The sequence below is a fragment of the Triturus cristatus genome, chromosome 6 (genome assembly GCF_964204655.1).
Source record: "Triturus cristatus chromosome 6, aTriCri1.1, whole genome shotgun sequence".
In the NCBI taxonomy this organism is placed as follows: Eukaryota; Metazoa; Chordata; class Amphibia; order Caudata; family Salamandridae; genus Triturus; species Triturus cristatus.
Genome location: NC_140589.1, coordinates 1067900880 through 1067919111, shown reverse-complemented (window position 1 = coordinate 1067919111; position 18232 = coordinate 1067900880). Strand labels below are relative to the sequence as shown.

The 18232-nt window shown below is 45.9% G+C and overlaps 1 protein-coding gene across 16 annotated transcripts in view; it reads left to right on the top strand.

The window, feature by feature from the left end:
• Positions 1-18232, top strand: part of AFDN (afadin, adherens junction formation factor) — a 1598291-nt gene that overhangs the window by 356726 nt on the left and 1223333 nt on the right. For 11 of the 16 annotated variants that reach the window (XM_085611917.1, XM_085611916.1, XM_085611915.1 and 8 more), the window contains exon 9: positions 14815-14859. The exons of the other annotated variants lie outside the window; for them this stretch is intronic. In XM_085611917.1, the coding sequence (XP_085468043.1) occupies positions 14815-14859 (45 nt within the window). The remainder of the gene's footprint in view (positions 1-14814; positions 14860-18232) is intronic. 16 annotated transcript variants of the gene reach the window in all.

Below are 18232 nucleotides of genomic sequence, written 5' to 3'. Positions count from 1 at the left end.
GAGAGAAATCACTTCAGACAAATGGATATTAAACATAATACAGTACGGTTACTGCATAGAGCTAACAAAGCAACCTCTAAACAAAAAAACAAACAAGAAGATACATTCAAAAAGAGAATTATCTCAATTACTCCAAGAGATGCAAGAACTTCAAGCCAAAGAGGCAATAGAACAGGTACTAGACAAGGAAAGGGACAGCCGCATTTACTCCACATACTTACTAATTCCAAAGATAGACGAACATTGCGTCCAATACTAGACCTAAGGTTTCTCAACAAATTCATAAAAACGTAAAGATTCAAGATGACAACTCTGCAAGAGGTGATACCTCAGTTGCAAAAAGGGGACTACATGGCAACCATAGACTTAAAAGATGCATTCTTGCACATTCCCATGAACAAGATACACAAAACTCTATTAAGATTTGCTGTCAACAAAACACACTACCAATTCAGAGTGCCATTCGGACTAAAATCAGCACCAAGAGTCTTCACAGAGTGCATAGCTGCAGTACCTGCTCATCTCAAATGACAAGGAATTCATGTATACCTGTACCTAGACGATTGGTTAGTAAGAGCAAGCTCCTATAGCCTCTACAAACAGCATATATAGCAGGTGATAGAGACACTAGTTCAACTCGGATTTTCAATACATTGCGACAAATCGTCGCCAGACAAGAAAAGTGGTTCTTGGGGGCAGAAATCAATACAATATTAGGGAAGGTGGGTTCTTGAGGGTAGAAATCGCTACAATATTAGGGAAGGTGGGTTCTTGGGGGCAGAAATCAATACAATATTAGGGAAGGTGTTCCCAAGCAAGAAAAGAGCATTAGCACTGCTGAAGGAGACACATCTATACCACAGGGGGCAAGCTCTGACAGTGAGGACAGTGGTGAAACTTCTAGGAAAAAAGTCTTCATGCATTCATTAAATCCCCAGCATTCAGTTACACATGAGACTGCTCCAAGAATGGCTTCAAGGGCAATGGTCACAAGCACCAGGGAGTTAGGGAAGATCTAGTGGTTGTCCCACAGACAGTTCGTCAGGAGATAGCATGGTGTAACAAACATAGCACAAAGCAGACTTTTCACACAACCAACTCCAACAGTGACCATCACGACAGATGCTTCCCAGATAGGATGGGGAGCGCACATGGAAAACCTCAAAGTAAGGGGTTTGTAAACACAACAGGATGCTGTAAAGCACATCAATTTCCTGAAGTTAGTCAGTGTTCCTAGCCTTTAAAGCCTTTCAGAAAGAGCTCTATGGAAAGAAAGTGTAAATACAAACAGACAACACAACCACAATGTTTTACATAAACCAGCAAGGAGGGACACAGCCTTTAGCACTCTCAACTCTAGCTAAACAACTTTGGAGATCGGCAATCCCAAAGAACATAGCCATAATAGCAATACACTTTCTGAGCAGACAAACGTCACCATCCCACGAGTGGGAATTGGATCAAGTGTAACTCCATAAAATTTTCATCAAGAAATGGGGAAGTCCGCAAATCAACCTATTTCGAACACCCCACAATGCAAAATGCCAACGCTCGCATCCAGGCAACCTTACAGTCAGTCCCCGGGGAATGCGCTATTGTGAGAAAGTGCCATCTTTCTTGCATGGTATGCCCCCACTTTTTGCTGAATTGCTGAATGTACTTTGAGGGTGCTCTGGGCTCCTGCCAATCGGGTGCCCAGGGCCTATGTTCCTTCCCTAAAAACTGTGCTGAAACCTAAACCCAAATTGGCAAACCCTGGCCACATGTCAGCCCCTGGTAAATGGTACCCTAGGTACCCAGGGCCTTGTGACCAGGGAAGATCCCTAAGAGCTGCAGCACTTATTGTGCCACCCTTAGAGGCCCTGTACACTGCCCTTGCAGGTTGAGTGTCTGGGTATAGAACAAAACAGAGTCGACATGGCACACAGGGATGTGTGCCATGCCCACAACACACACTGCCCTGGCATACATCAGCCACCCCTCTAGCTGGGTGCCCTATGCCAGTGGTGTGGGTACAGGAGCATGAGCCCTGTGCCCCTACAGTACCCAGGTCCATTCCTGGGCACTGTAAGTGCAGTGCTGCCATTTAAGAGTATATGGTGCTGGGAGATCGTCAACACAAACTCCACAGCACCATGATGGCTCCACTGAAGACTGGGAAGTGTGGTATCAAACTACTCAGCACATTAAACCCACACTGATGCCAGTGCAGGATTTAATGTACAAGGCACGACAGAGGGCATCTTAGAGATGCCCACTGAACCTAACCTACAATCCACGTCTTGCCTGAGGGGCTGCCTAGGCTGCCCCACAGCAGGCATGTTGCTGGACCCCTGGGTAGAGAGCCATCCGCTCTCCTGGGCCTGCAACAATGCACATCATGGGCGAGGTGCTAGGTCTCCTCCGCAAGGATGGGCAGGGGAAGCTTCAAAGGCATGCCGCCTTTGTGAGCTTCTCCAGGCCACTTGCTGTACTCAGCAACTGACCCCTACCTGTTCTAAAACCCCACTCTGGCGGGAAGACTGGCCGGAAACCCCAAGGAAGGACAGGGGGTGTGCCAGCCTCTGCCAACCCCACCCCTCAGGTGGGGGAGGCGAGGTGAAGCACATCTCTGGGCTCTCGCCATCTTGAAGATGGGGAGTCCTGCCCAATCAGGACTAGGCCACTGCCCCCCTCCCACAGGAGAGTGGCAGGAAAGCGGGTGTACCCACCCCAGGGCAGGGACCCAGTGGTCCCTGCCCTTTACCTAGCTGTAACACCCCTAAATTTAGTATCTAGGGGCACCCTCAACCTCCCTTCCTTAGATCCAGATTCCAAAACAGCAAAGAAGATCAAGAAGCATGAAGAACTGCCATGCAGCTGCTAACAAGAGGAAGACACCAAATGCTTTGGCCACAGCCCTACCGTCCTGTCGACCATCGAACCTGCTCCTGCTAAATCCCGGCATCTCCCGTGGCCAGAAACCTCACAAACCTCGGAGGACCTGGCTACCTTGTAACTCTAAGCATCTGGGACTCCCACGAGCAATGGCACTGTCCAAAGCAAGAAACCGACCCCTGGCATCAGCCAGGAACCCCGAACCCTGCACACTCTACACCCGCCAAGCCTGGCCTGTGCTGGAGTGGACAAAGCCCACGAGGACGTCCCCCGGTGACTGTGACCCTGAATCCAGCACCCACCTCGACGCTCCTGATGACGTCTGCAGCCTCAGAACCAGGGACCCCCCAACCACGATCAACAGAGGGTAAGATTTCCCAAGACCAAAAGGCACCCCTGCACCAGGCGCCCTGCTGTCCCCTGTGCCCAACTCCTGGGTACCTACCTATCCTCCAACTACCCAACTTACCTCTTGAAGTGGTAGTCGCACCTGAAGAATCTTCGTCCCCGAGCTTGCAGCCTTTGTTGGTTCTTGAGCTTCTCCATTGCAATCCATTGAGCGCCCGATGGCTCATAAGCACCTTGCACCCAGCCACCCGAGTGACCCTGGCAGTGCAACTTCTACTCTAACCTACATCCTCATTTGCCCTGTACAAGTGACCAGGAGCCCAGCTCCCACAGCCGCGTGGCCTGCTAGTCAGCAGCCACCAACCACGGGCCCCCTGCCTCACATAGGATAACATTGGGCCTACCTCACTCTGCACCCGGCTGCCCCTGTGCCGCTGAGGGTGTAACAACTGTACTTACCTGACCCTGGGAGACCCTTGAGTCTATGCCCAGAACCTTAACTCTGCCAGTCGAGTACTTACCCAAAAGCCGATAACTCACCTTCTTCCATAGGGTAACATTGACGGGTTTCACTTGAAATTTCTCCAAGTGTGGAGTTTCTAATCTTTAAAATATTCACCTAAAATCAACCGAGTAACGAAAACGAAAATACTCACCTGCTATTAGGAGAGATCCTGGTGCTGGATCTTGGTGCCCAGCACTGACCCTGAAAAGTAATTATAACCATACGTACCGCTAACTCAATTTTCTTCCATAGGAAAACATTGACTGTTTTTCTGTGAAATTTCTTCAGTCGATATTTGCAAACAACAAATATTCTTTAAAAATCGTACCAACTGTGAAAACGTAATTACTTACCTGTTTTAGATAGATGTCCCAGTACTGAGCCTAGGAGCCCAGCACTGGATTACAAAAGTAACGAGAGCATACTTTACCTGCAACTTGAATTTCCTTCCATAGGATAACATTGCCTAGTTTTTGCTGAAAAGGGTTCTAAGTGTCGATTTTTCAAACTTACAAATATTTGTTAAAAATCGCCTGTTTAACCTAAATGCATTCTCTCAACTGCTTACAGGTGGTACACTAGTGCTGGATCCAGGATCCAACACTGAGCTAGAAAAAGTAACAATAACCCCACTTACCGGCTAAGCGAATTTCCTCCCATAGGATAACATTGGTGATTTCATTAGAAAAAGTTTCTAAGTGTCAACTTTTTAAATACCAAAATATTCCTTAAAAATCACAACAGTAACTAAAACGTATTTACTCACTTGTTTCGAGGAACTGTCCCAGGACTGAATCTAGGATCCAGTCCTGGATTTAGAAAAGTAATCCAAAAAGTAATCGATTGCATTTTCTTAGAATTTCCCATTGAGCTCAATGTATAATTGTGTTTGAATTGTGTTGCCAATTGCGACAAACTGTAACTATTGCACTCAAAAGACTATTGCCTATTGAAAAGTATTTAACTGAAGCATCTCACTCTGAGAAAGTATATTTTGACACCTATTGTTGGTTCTAAAATAAAACAACCATATATTTTTATATACAAACCATTGGCCCAGAGTTCAGTTCTTGAGTGTGTGGGACCATTTTGCTGACTGAGTGTGTACAACAAATGCTTTACACTGTCCTCTGATACTGCCTTACTGCTCGACCAAGCTACCACTTTAGAGAGTAAGGTTATATCTAACTTTAGCCTCTGCCAAACCTCTGGGAACTGTGGACTCTGTACACACTGTACCTATTTGGGAACAGTATATACAGAGCCACTTTCCTACAGATATGCATAGACTGGTCAGGGTTATTTGCTTATGCCTTTCTCCCGATACTAATTCTCCAGAGGGTGATCAACAAATGCATGATCAGTCACATGACAAGGATTCTCATTACATCACAATGGGCGAGACAGACGTGGGTCTCAGAGATAATGGAGATAACTCAAGTAACAGTGTACAAATTTCCAAAAAGGCAAGACCTATTAACAATGCAAAACGGAAAGGTACTTCACCCAGAACCCGAGAGCCTAAGCCTGGCTCTTGAGGACTTGGAATTTGCACACCTCAAACTGCCAGAAGGCACAATGGCAGTGCTAAGAGAAGCTAGAAAACCAATGACAAGAAAATGTTACACAGCAAAATGGAAAAGATACTCTCAATGGTGCCTTAAATACATCTTTCAATAAAGATCGCAAGGGAAACAACAGTTCTAAAGTACCTAACTCATTTACTACAAAGTAAACTAAGCTCCACATCATTAAAAGTACACTTAGCAGCACTTTTAGCTTATACAAGAGGCGAAACCGGGAAACGTTTTTTCACTTCTCACGTAGTCAAAAGGTTCCTAGAAGGAGCAAGAAGAATAGCACCTCCAAAGATGGTGCCAGCACCCACATGGATTCTGAATACAGTGCTCGCACAGCTGAAGGAAGCACCATTCGAACCACTAAAAAAAGCAATGCCACAAATGCTCACGCTAAAAAGAGCATTTTTAGTAGCAGTTACATCTCTACATGGAGTTAGTTAACTGCACGCACTAACACTGCAGGAACCCTACTTCCAAATTCATAATGACAAGATTGTCATGAGAACAGATCCACACTTAATGCCAAAGGTAGTATCAAAATTCCACATAAACCAAACTATATAAATACCTAGTTTCTTTCAAAAACCAAAGACACAAGCAGAGAAAGCATTGCATACACTTGATGCAAGAAGAGCAGTCCTATATTACATTGAAAGAACCAAAGAATACAGGAAAACAAAGCAATTCTTTGTATTTTTTGCTGACCGCAATCTAGGACGACCAATAACTAAAAACACCATTTAAAGATGGTCTGCACAAGCCCTACAGTTATGCCACAAACAAGCAAGACAAACATTATAAGAAGCACCACAGGCTCACTCAACAAGGAGAAAAGGAGCAACAGTCTCATTTCTAGCAAATACTCCAATTCAGGACATTTGCCTAGCAGCATGGTCTTCAGTGCACACATTCACAAAACATTACTGTGTTGACATTCAGATGAATAAAGAAGCACAAGTTGGACAAAAGGTCTTATAACATATATTCACAAACCAGCGCTCATCTTCCATCCTGCCACCACAAGACTAGCAAACCGCTACAAAGTCTATGCACAGCATGTGAATCCAGAAAAGAATCGCGCAGCAAAATGTATAGTTTCTTACCTGCCGGTGTAGTTTTGCAGCTTGAAGAATTTTCTGGATTCACTAGCGAACCCACCCTCCTCCACCAGAAAGAATCAGAAGATGGCAACCAAAGGTGGGAGCGTTGATGTCACAGGACGACAGCAAATGGTGGTATGTCGATGCCCGCCAACAATAACCAAAACAAAAGGGGAAAAAAATATTACAATTCTGGATCCAACCACTAGATGGCAGAATAATGCACAGCATGTGAATCCAGAAAATTATTTAAGCTGCAAAACTACACCGACAGGTAAGAAACTATACGTTTTCCTCAATTTTTTAGTTAGTGAAGTGGTGACAGCTGTTGAACTTTTTTTCTCGATATGTAGTCTTCCATGTAATGTGCTCCGAATTACTATGCTATTTTCCCTCCTCGCTCTGTTGTTCTTTTCACTTTTCTACTGATGATGATGATCCCCACATCATTAGGTCTTGCCTAGCGACGCAGCGCATGCGTTGCTCGCCTTGGCGAGATCTATTGTCGTCTGGTTTTTGCCGGAAGGGAGACAGGAGATGTGCATGCGCCCGGACAGGCGATGTGCACTTATACAGCTCCCGGCGTTTTCAGGACAACGCACGCATGGCGCGCTTTGACTTTCCCTCCGCGCCCCCCCCCTTGTCGTTCTTAGCCTCCATACTGAATCAAGTGACTCATCAGAGCATGCTGCAGAGAAAACTCTTCCGGGTTTGCAGGCTCATTTCCTGCAACTCTTCCAAGTGCACACAGCAGCGGGAGAGAACAGAGCTCTTGGAGGACAGCCTCGTCTGTGCAGCACGGCACAAAGGTCTGCTGAGACCAAACTGAATTACAAAGCTCCAGCATGGTTTGCAGCCCGGCGCAAAGGAATACTTCGAAGGGGTACCTCTGACGCCACGTGTTACACACTCCAGTGTTCGCACAGTCCTGACAGCAACTCTGGACACAGGACATCTTGCTAATAACCGGCTATCATTCGAGACCCACTGATAGGGCAGTGATCGGCTAGTACTAAGCTCCATCTTTGAGTAACCACGGCTGCAGGCGGCGCTCCATTCTGCCATCACGTTAGGGAGTGAAGGGGCACGCCGACTGGCACACCTGTCCTAGAGCCAGCAGCAAGTCCAGCGGCTGGGGCCCTAGAGCATTTGGGGAAGCGCTGCGACTACAGTTTCATCCCATTACTGCACACGGGTTTGAGACCACCTGGTCGCGGACACCACCTGGTGGCAAACACCTTGCTTCTCCCGGAATAAAGATGCCCGCTTTCTTTCTTGCCTTGCTCTTTGCCCTCCTTGCCTACGGAGGGCAAGTTCGCTCCTTGTCCAGCATTGCGAAGCCTCGGACACTAGCTCGCAAGAACCCTCAGGCGGACAGTAAGCCCGGGGATGCCGATAACACCATCACTGCCTCCCCGGAGCCGCCCTTGGTCGACGGGGGCAACACCACCCTTGTGACCCACATCTCCACCATTTTCAAAGATCTCCCCACCATCAAGAATGTGGTGATCGCTGTTTGCGGCTTCACGGCCTTCTTCATCCCCTGCCTCATGTTCAAAATCTTCAGGTAACTTCCACAATGCACAAATGTAATGCTTTGGACTGCCCGGCTTCGTAGCACTACACCTTTTATTACCTCAGGTCATACACAATGCTTTCTTTATTCCTGCCCGATGAACTGAGATTACTTATTTTTATTATCTGGTGACAGTTTTCTTAATATTTTGCTACTTGATTGCTGGCACTCAGTGATGATCACCTGAGCTCACCCACACGTTCTACTCTGTTATTAAGTTCACGTATCCCCTTTCTCCTTTACTACTTAAGTTCAAGTTGCCCCCTTTTAATCTTACTGTCTGAGATCTGCCCACCGTTTGCACAGTTTCCAAGTGACCATGTCACAAGCAAGACCTTCAGACTAACTTAAGTTTTAGTCAACATCCACTTTGCTTTTAGGGGAGTGTGCCCCTAGCACTTAGCATTTAAAGCATGGGGTCTTAAAAACAATATACAATGTGGTGGAGAGAAACAACCAAGGCTGACAGGGTCATGCTCTGGGATCCCCTAAATTGGCAGTCAAAGGGTGGCAGCAGAAAGGGGGTGGAGTCATGAGGATTGGAGCCTGGCACTCAACTACTACATTATTTTTTTTTTAGGTCTCGCCTAGCGTTGCTGCGCACATGCGCATCACGCTCTGCGAGATTTATTGTTAATGGGGACTTTTAGAAGAGTGCTTGAAGCCCCGCCCCTCTTTTCCATTGGCTGGCGTCACCGTTTATGCTAAACGGTGGCCTGCCATTGGAAATACGCTTTCTGGGTTGCCTCCCTTTGGTTTTTTTGTCTGGCCCACCCAGACTGGCTCGTCTGCTTTCCTTCTGTCGTGAAGGTATTTCTTATCTTTTTGGGAACGATATGTTTTCACTCAGCCCCGTAAACACAGGGCTGAGTGAAAACAGATGGCGAGCGCTTGTTTTTTATGCAGATTTCTATATCGCGAACTCTACCTGCAGGTATTGGAGCGCTGTACATGAGCTCCGGTTACGTTACACAAGGGCACATTCAGGTACGGGGAGATTATGTGATCGGCAGGCAGGGCTACTCGGGAGGAGCGCTTGAGGCAGGCTGGCACGGTGTGTTTTTTTTAATGTATGGCGCCACCCCTAACTCCTTTGGAGACCATCTCCAGACCTTCTTCGTGACAGTGGATTCCCCTCTAATTCTCAGACGTGAACAGCATGGGACTTGCCTCAATTTGGGACCTTCATGCCACAGCTTTAGATCATCAGCGTGCAACTTAACCTCCCCAAGTTGATGCGCCTAAACTTTTTTTATTCATTGCTTCTCTTTTCGACCTCGTTGTTCACGTCTCACATTCCTGACTTATATTTGAAAACTAAGTTGTGTGTCCCATATATCGTGTAGAATCTGCATTCAGGACCCGGACACTGTAACCGTGACCAATAGGAATAAGCATTAAAAATGCAATAGGTCTCACCTTTTATTAAGTTAAAGCCATTTGCTTTGCTATTCTACAATACCATTAGCAAAGCAAATGGCTTTAACTTAATCAAAGGCAAAACCTATTGCATTTTCAATGCTTGTTTAAATAGTCTGCCGCAAGGAATTCGGCAGCAAGGCCAAACGTGTTAGTTAGTTATAGTTACCTACTTAAGTGGACCCGAACAGGCTGCATTTTACACATAAGACACCTGCTCTAGAGATATTTATGTGCCCAGCACTTTCAGGATATAGTAACGTAGCATAACAGCCAGAGCTGCCGACTTTGGAACTGGGTAACCATGTTAGAGTCTAGTTGTCTGTTCAACATCACATGATTCTGGGCAAATCACATAATCTCCCCGTGCCTAACAACAACAACAAAAAATACTGCGTGTAGTCTAGTCACACGTTTTGACGCGTCATAAAATGGGCCCCATAAGGCTAGTTACAAGGACCAGCACAGTTATCAGTGGTGTTAAGAGCAGCTGAAGTCTCCATGTGAAATACCGGGGCGGAAACATGCAGGAATTGGCACATAAACACAGTTTCCTGCATGTTACTCACAAAAACCTTGCAATCCCTATTATTTCACCGACCCCTGGAGTGACTTGTAATGGTAATTCTGGGGCAAGGAATTAACACAAATTATTCCAGTCAACTGAAATTTAGGGTCAAGGTGCAGGCACTGCTGAACAAGTCCCAGGTTTGGCACATTTGGGGGAACGTCGTGATATTTCACTTGGGCTGTCTCGGATCTGATTCAATTATAGTTATCACATCCAAGATCCGTCTGGATCCCCTTCATTTGTAGCACTTGATGTGTCTCTGCTCATTGTAAAAACTGATTTTGTATACGAATATTCCTCACTTCAAAGTATGTGAACCAGATGAATGGCTATAGAAAAACATTTTAAAGGGAAAGCAATGGGGACTGAATCAAAAGCTCACACTTTCTAAATATATAGCACACATTTGCAATGCGGTAGGTATCCCATTTGCAAGAGTTTAAGCTATTGGCGTTGTAAATGCCAATGCCTTTTATTTATCGGTTTTATAAACAACACATAAATAAAGGGCATTGTTATTTACAATGCTAATAGCTCAAACTCTTATAAATGCGAGAACTATTGCATTGCAAATGCTTGTTTTTAGATGTGACTGTGGAATTTCCTAGGTCAACCTGGGTCCCAAATCTGTGTTTGTGGATGTGGAAAAGTGGTTTAAACATTATATTTCTCAAACTAAAATTATCAGCTTGAGGATTTATTTTAGCCAAAGTGCCTCATTTTTAGGTCTTGCGCCTAGCGTTGCAGTGCGTAGCAGTGCTTGCGCAGCGAGAGACCACTGGTAGGGGGTTTCAAAACTGACCTAGGAATTGCACACCCACAAGAGTGTGCTTTTCCTTTTAGGCCATGCTATTGGCCTTTGCGTGCGTCTTTTTCACATTGGTGTCTGTTACACGCAGCAGCAGCATATGTTTCCAATTATCGTGCCCAGACACGGGCGCAATCATTGGAAACATATGCTGCTGCTCGCAACCGCACACCAGCAGCTCCCGCATCTCGTGCACACCATTCGCGGGCTTGTTTGAAGTGACTTTCTTTGTCTTTAATTTATGCCCTGCGATGCCACGCACAAGATGGAAGCCTCACTTCTGCCCCGGAAAATGTGATTGAATCTGTGGAAGTCTGGAGCTGCCGCACACTTCCTGGGAAGGACACGCACTCTGCAGCTAAAATGAACAGTGATTTACGTCCCCGCTGCATAGCGAACACTGTATGCAGCTTTTTTTTCTCTCCGCTGCTATAACAATGAAAGATTTAGGAATATACAGAAAACGTACTGCCAATCTGTGTGCTAGCATTTCTCTCTTGTGATCTGAGCATAAATACACCCTTTTCGGGGTCTATAAATTATGTGCGTTTGTGGGTCATCTAAGCGGAGCAGATTATCTTTTAGTAGCCCATGCTGTGCCTGCTCACCTCACCAGGGCCAGTGTTTCTCCCCAGGGGCCACAGCTGAGCTCCTTTCCATGGGCGAGAACGCTTTCTACTGCTCGGCAGCTAGGCTTGTTTGCTTAATTATAAATTCTGTTCATAGAATCTGTTGCCTTCCTTACCCACCTCACAATAAAACAAAATCCAACATTTTCCAAAGGGACAGAAAGCAGCGATACATGAATAATAAATGCAATTTAAAATAAAGAAACTTGATTGATTTGAGAAGGGCCTGTATTAGCCACAGGGGAGGGAGGGTACGTGGGGATTTATATTCCACCCGGAGGGCAAGGGTCGCAAAACTATTTGCATGTGTAAGTTGGGCTTACAAGAAAAAACGCCTTTTATCTGGCTTGAGAGTGCAGCTATCTCTAGACCTTATGTGTACAACAGATAAAGCACCTTTGCAAGCACTAGTGAGAGAGGGTCTTTGGTGCAGCCCACATGTTGATCCCTTAAGTCACGGGTGATATCGGAGCACAGGGGCGGGCGGGGGGCAAGGAGTGACAAAACACATTTTTAAACAAGATGGAAGCCTCACTTCTGCCCCGGAAAATGGGTTTACGGAAAGCCTTCTACGAGCGCGCAGCCTGAGGCGATGCACCTGGAGCGCGCATCCAGGCCTTGTTTACCCGTATTGTTGGATGCGGCTGTCTGTTCACCTAGAGCCCGCTACTATTATTACATTTTGACACCGTTAGCAGAGGTCAGGACCTGTGTTGACAGGGAGGCTGACCCCTGCCAGCGGTGGGAGGAAAAATAATGCTAAGATGCATGGGGGGCGGAGGCTCTGCAACTTCGAATGGTTGGCACAGCAACTAACAGAAGCAAAGGTTTTGCTCTACGAGCGTATGCCGAGGAAGGTTTGCAGCCTAGTTAGGATGTTTTCATAAGCATCCTAGTCGTACATGCCAATAGCCCAGATTCAGGCGGGGGACTCCCGATTTTTAAAGCCTGGAATCGGCACTGAGCAGTTCTCTTCTCGGGCTTAGTCAGTTAAGGCATACACAAGTCATGCCGGTCTCCTCACTCGCAGTCAGCTCCCCTGTAGCAATGCATCCGGATGATCATTTGCAACTTAACTCGTTGTAGAGGGCGCCACGGCACACCGGACCCGAGGGAGGTCGCTTATCTTGAAGTCCAGCCAAATTGTCAAGCACCAAACTGTGGAAGAGGCTGCACTCTGAAGGGTCCTTAAAGAAGGGACATTCAGCAGTAGTTGTTCTATCTCGGAAAACCCTTTACTCACAAACACACGCTCCCATGTCCCTCTGTCCCTCATACGTGCACTATTTGTCCTTTCACCCTGTTCGAAACACTCTTGCTGCAATTACAAAAGTATCTGGGGTTAGAGCAGAGCACACCTTGCCCTTCGTTTTGATGTACTTGTGCAGCACGCCGCAAAGCTTAGTGTAGTTGCCATACCACTCGAAGGCACATGTACCTCGGCGATGGAAAAAACGCTCCTAGTATTTGGTTGAGGTGAACTGCGAGCTATGGGGCAGCAACTCCACAGCGGGAAACGCAGAAATGCACAAGGGAGGCAAGCGAGTACATTTAATCAAAAGCATGGAACTCTGACCATACAGGGACTACACTGGCAAGGAAACAAAAGAAAGACTGGTCGAATTTTAGTAACATCAGCAGTTCTGCTGTGAATTCATTTCAGGTGCCGCCATTTAGCATAGATATGTATCTATGCATTTCTCAAAATGGCAAGTATAGGGGGAAAAAAAAGGCAGGCAGAAAACTTCATAAAGTCATTTATCACAATATGCGTGATAAGTTGTACTGCGATATATACTAAAGCTTTTCGTGTGTGAAAGTCATGCTACACAATCATTTCAGTTAATCTGAAACTAATGCTCTACCACGTTCCACTTCGTGAAGCTATGGTATTGGTGGATTTATGCCTGAAATTGGTGAACCAGGGCTGCCGCGTTGGAGCAAATTTATAGACTTTTCCTTGTTCGACGTTGGCGGGATAAGGTTCAAGATGAGACTTGAGCCGCAGCTGGGATCTACATCTATTGACTATACAGAGTAGATATGGCTGGATTTCCTCAAACTGTACCCCACAAGAAGCATGGCCCCCTGTGTCAAGAGAGCACTGTATTCGTGACCGACAATGCCAAGAAACTTGAAGAGGTGAGCAGGTGGTTATTGAAACACATTAGCGCCACTTTACACAATTTGCTAGTGAAGCGCTACTTTCTTTTTCTCTTCTTTCTTTGAATGACAGTGTTCACTTCTCCTGCGCTGCCCCTCCCCCTCTTTCTTCCTCTTTGTCTTGCTGCTCCTCACTTACTGAAAACCATAACTTCAACACTAAATACAAAAAATGGATAAGTAAAAAAAACTCCAATTTTCAACACCAAGAGCTCTAGCTTTCAATAATGCAAGACCTATTGCATTGCAAATGCTTGTTTAAACTGTGCTTAAGTAGTGTTGATAGTTAATTTGGTAGTTGTGGTTTAGTTGATGATTATATATCTCAAAATCCGGAGGCAAGTTGTCCAGTGGCAATCACAGGGAAAACAAAATTATATTTAAAAGTAAACTTGAGCCAGTCACTGCAAATATGCTTAAAAGCTTTTAACAGATTGTAGAATTTATAACTTCCTCTATATGCTAGGTCTCATTATAATTATTCTGTATTCCGCTGCACTCGTAGAATGTTCTGGCTGTTAATCTTAAACAGCATCCAACCTTTTAAGTAGATGTAATGCCAATTTTAAAGTCATATAACATTGATCCCAATCCGGGCCGTGCTCATTGCACTTTCATGCCTTAGTTAAAATAATTTCTGCCCTGAAGAACAATAATTAATTTGCCTTCCCTACACTCATTGGTTATGTTGATGAGTTTGTGAATATATCAATAGAGTACTTATCGGGAAAATTATGGTTGCTTGGTAAAAGTAGCCCTTCTACTTGTTGTCTTCCACAAATACACTTTTTTGAATCCTAAGCTGTGCCCAAAGCAGGCAATGAATGTTCTTAATGTAGGGATGTTTTGAAGAATGTTGATTTAATTGTTAATGTTTTTGTGGTTGTTAGGGATAGTTATTCATGGTCAACTTCTTTTAACCTTTGTCTTGTGGCTGATTCAACCACGTTGTTATTGCTTAAGCTGGTTTCTTTCATTTCCTTAATTTATAATGTTGGGATCATCTAAGGTCAGTTGCATTTCAGCGTATGCAATGGGCCCTGTTACATACTGTTTTGAGCCTGATCAGTGTGCGTGATAAAATACAATTATTGTAATTTAAGATGTGTGTGTTTTAAAGTTTCACTCTTTACTATCTTCTTTCTCTTCCTTGTCCTCCTCTGCATGCTCTACATTGTCTTTGTTCTACTGATCATGCCTTTATCTTGGTCCGGTCTGTGCATGTGTGCTAACCCCAGGAAGAAGGAACCATTTTGCCTACTACAACTATCACATGCATGAAGGTAACTACGTTTTTTAATTTATTTCTTTTCATGTAAAGCAAGTAGATTATCTTTATAACTGGCAACTAAGAGAGAAGTAAGTTGATTTATGTGCCCGTGAAAAATTGATCCTTGAACAAAGTAAACAGTCTGACAATTGTAGATTTGCAAATGGGGCTTTAGTTCTTCTCTCCTGCCATCCCGCTTCTATTTGTAGATGGAATAAACTTGCTAAAATAGTGTTTTACTACTTCTTGAAAGTGTCAAAGGAGCGGAGAGCATGGCGTCTGCTGGGTGAGCAGCCGCACGTGTCCGTATCTTTCTCCTTCAGTGTGCTGTAGCCTGATGTTACCTGCGCAGCCCTTGTAGGATTTTCTGCGATTCTTTTTTCACCTGAGGCTCCGGAGAGAAGACCGAGCGATTGCCGATCACTGGGGGCGTACAGAGGGGTCGGATGACTTGGGAGCGGTCCGGCACTCCCCGCTCGCCCTGCCTCCCGCGCTGGGCACGGCTGCCCTGGAGTTGAGGCGCGGCCTCCTCCAGGTCAGTAGCGGCAGCGCCAGCATTGGGCGCTTCTTTGGTGCTGCAGGCGATAGCGCTGTGCAAACTGGGTGCGCTGGGGGGACACTGTTGGCTCCGGTCTCCCAGGCGGTTCATTAAGGAGTAAAAATGTCAGTTATTCCAGGGCGGCGAGCAGAATACTTCTGGGTTTCACATCCTGGAGCCTTTAACCCTACCTGAAAAAGATATTGATCACATCGAACAGGCCCTCCCATACATTAAAGACGGCGCAGGGAGTAAGTCAAGATCCCCCAAAAAAGAGGTAATCCCACTGATAAACCAGCAGAAGAAAAATGTAGGAAAGCTGAAAAGAGCACGACAGTAAGTAAACAAGCATTGGCATAGACAATCGGTCTCGCTTTTGGGACCTTATAAGTATTTAGTTATGCAACTGTTGCATGGCTAAACACTTATAACGCCCCAAAAGCGAGACCTATTGGCTATGTCAATGCTTGTTAGCTTAGTAATGGCAAAATACAGCTCAGTACAAATCTCTTAACATAACTGGGAAGTGGGGTGCATGGCTGATTTATGAAGACAACAGGTTTTATGTTTTTACAGATTTAAACAGAACACCATCTATTTTCTCTGCCTGTATTTATTTTTAAATATGGAGAAAACTAAAGATATTTTTTATGATAGTCATGACTGTCAGGCCAATAGCTGTGCAAACTGGCAGGTAGAGAAGAAGAAAACAATAGTTTTCCTAATGAAGTTTAAATAGCCGCAAATGCATACACCACTGGACAAGAAGGGGAGTAATAACTTATCTCCAAGTGCTTAAAGCATTACAACCCATCAGGCTCTCAAGTCTGAGTTTACAGTTCGCTGTTCTATATCTGTGGAATGTACTAATTACAGCTTCAAATTTTCACCCAACTCAAAATATACATAAAAAGGATAAAATAATCAAAGATAAATTTGAAAAAATGCAGAGGGAAATGCAAAAACAATTACCACCATAAACCCGCAAGCCCCATTTATTATATCAATGAAAATACTATTGAAAACTAAAATTACTGGAGAGTAACACTTCATTCTAGATCATGGGCATCTTCATTGAATGAATAAATGGAGAAAAGAATGGTACATTCATCCCCCTTAATTTGTGGTGAGCACACCAGGAAAGCACGTTCTGTTACCTGCATACTCGGCGCCCCAGGGTCCACGCCAGTGTCCAGCACAGCAATAACCGTCCCCCGGCCGTCGTACTCTGGGAAGCGGGCAAGGAAGCCGGCGGCACCCGTCTCCTTCTTGGGCAGAAGTCCGTGGAGCGAGAAGGGCTCCTCGGCCACCGGGGAGGCCATGGTGACGATACAATGGGGCTTCTTGGAGCTGCTGCTTGTACCGGGGAAGGAGCAGGAAGGAGGCGACCGGTGCAATGTGCAGCCGGTGGCAGGAGAGACCCAGGGGAGACTTAGACAGCGGATGGGTGGCCATAGAACTCTTGTGACGCGCCGGGGGGAGGAGGATGTGCTATCCTGGCCACCAATGGGGGAGCGGCTGAGGGAGAAGCCTCACGCAGCCGATGCGTCATGTAACTGTCAAAACAAGGCTAATAATCACTGTGCATTTGATATCGCTCCAGCCCAGCATGCTGATGTTGAATATTTTAGAAAACAGAGTACCGGAAGACGTGAATATAGCTGGTGTTTTGTATCGTTCTGTTCAGTAGCCTGCCTTCCGGTGGAGGATCCCCTAGACCTGGCTTCATCCTGAACTGTTTACTCATCAGAAACAAGCAACAAAAAGACGCGCGGCCGCGAGACGCGCTCTGTGGTGGGGGAGGGGGAGGAGCATTGAAACCGAGCAGGCAAGACTGAGGCGCAAAAGTGAAAGCAGGCTGGCTGGCGAGTGGTGTGCGATGTGCGTGTACCATGACGAGAGAGGAAAGCCATATGGCGCCTCTGCTCGTCATTGTGCGCGTAACCACACGCCCGTCGCCAGTGCACGCGCCAGTGGGCTGAAGCGCTTCCCCAAACGGATTGCATGGCGGCACGATGCACGTGATTGTGCGCGTGCTCGGCATGCAATCCACTTTTGGGAGCACTTTGAAATGCCCCTCTTACTAGAGTCTCGCATAGCGATTGCGTAAACGCAATAGCTAGGCGAGACCTGAAAAGGGAATAAAGAGAAGGGGGAAGTTAGAGGGGAGCCCCAAGATCAGTTAAAGGAAGAGCAAACTCTGGGAGTCACAACCACAATAAATAACCCCGCTATCCCTTATATTTCAAGTCTGCTTGGCGAGAACTCTCCTTTCCATAACTACCAGGTTAAAGGTAGGAGAATAAAAAAGGGGAAAAACAAGATTATATCCAGTAAAGTGAAGGTTACCCCCTCATTAAGGTCCTTTTTCAGGGTGCAACCAGAGGTCTTGCTTACCACAAAGCATGGAGGAGAGGATAAAAACAAAAACTGTACTGGATTATCTGGGCGCTTGAGCCCTATAGACACATCGCAGGTTAGGATGCAGTCTATAGGAATATCAGCGGTGGAGGCTGGGCCACTTATTGATCAAATGGAACCGGGGTCTGAACTGGGGTCTGAAACAGGACTTGCAGGGCATACAGAAATAGATTCTCAGAGTACCTCTACTATTGCCATTGCTACCAATATGGTCACCGCCACTGCCTCTACCACTGCTGCTGCAGCTACTGCTACAGTTGGTAGTTACAGTATGAATGGGGGTGGGTGAGGATTAGGGTCAGGATTAGGTTCCCAAGAACAGTTCTGCCCCGCCCCCCCCCCCCCCTCCCCCCCCTCCCCTCAATGGAAGCCCTCTTTACATCATTAAAGGAAGATATTAAGCAAGGCTTTGCGGTGTCAGCTGCTA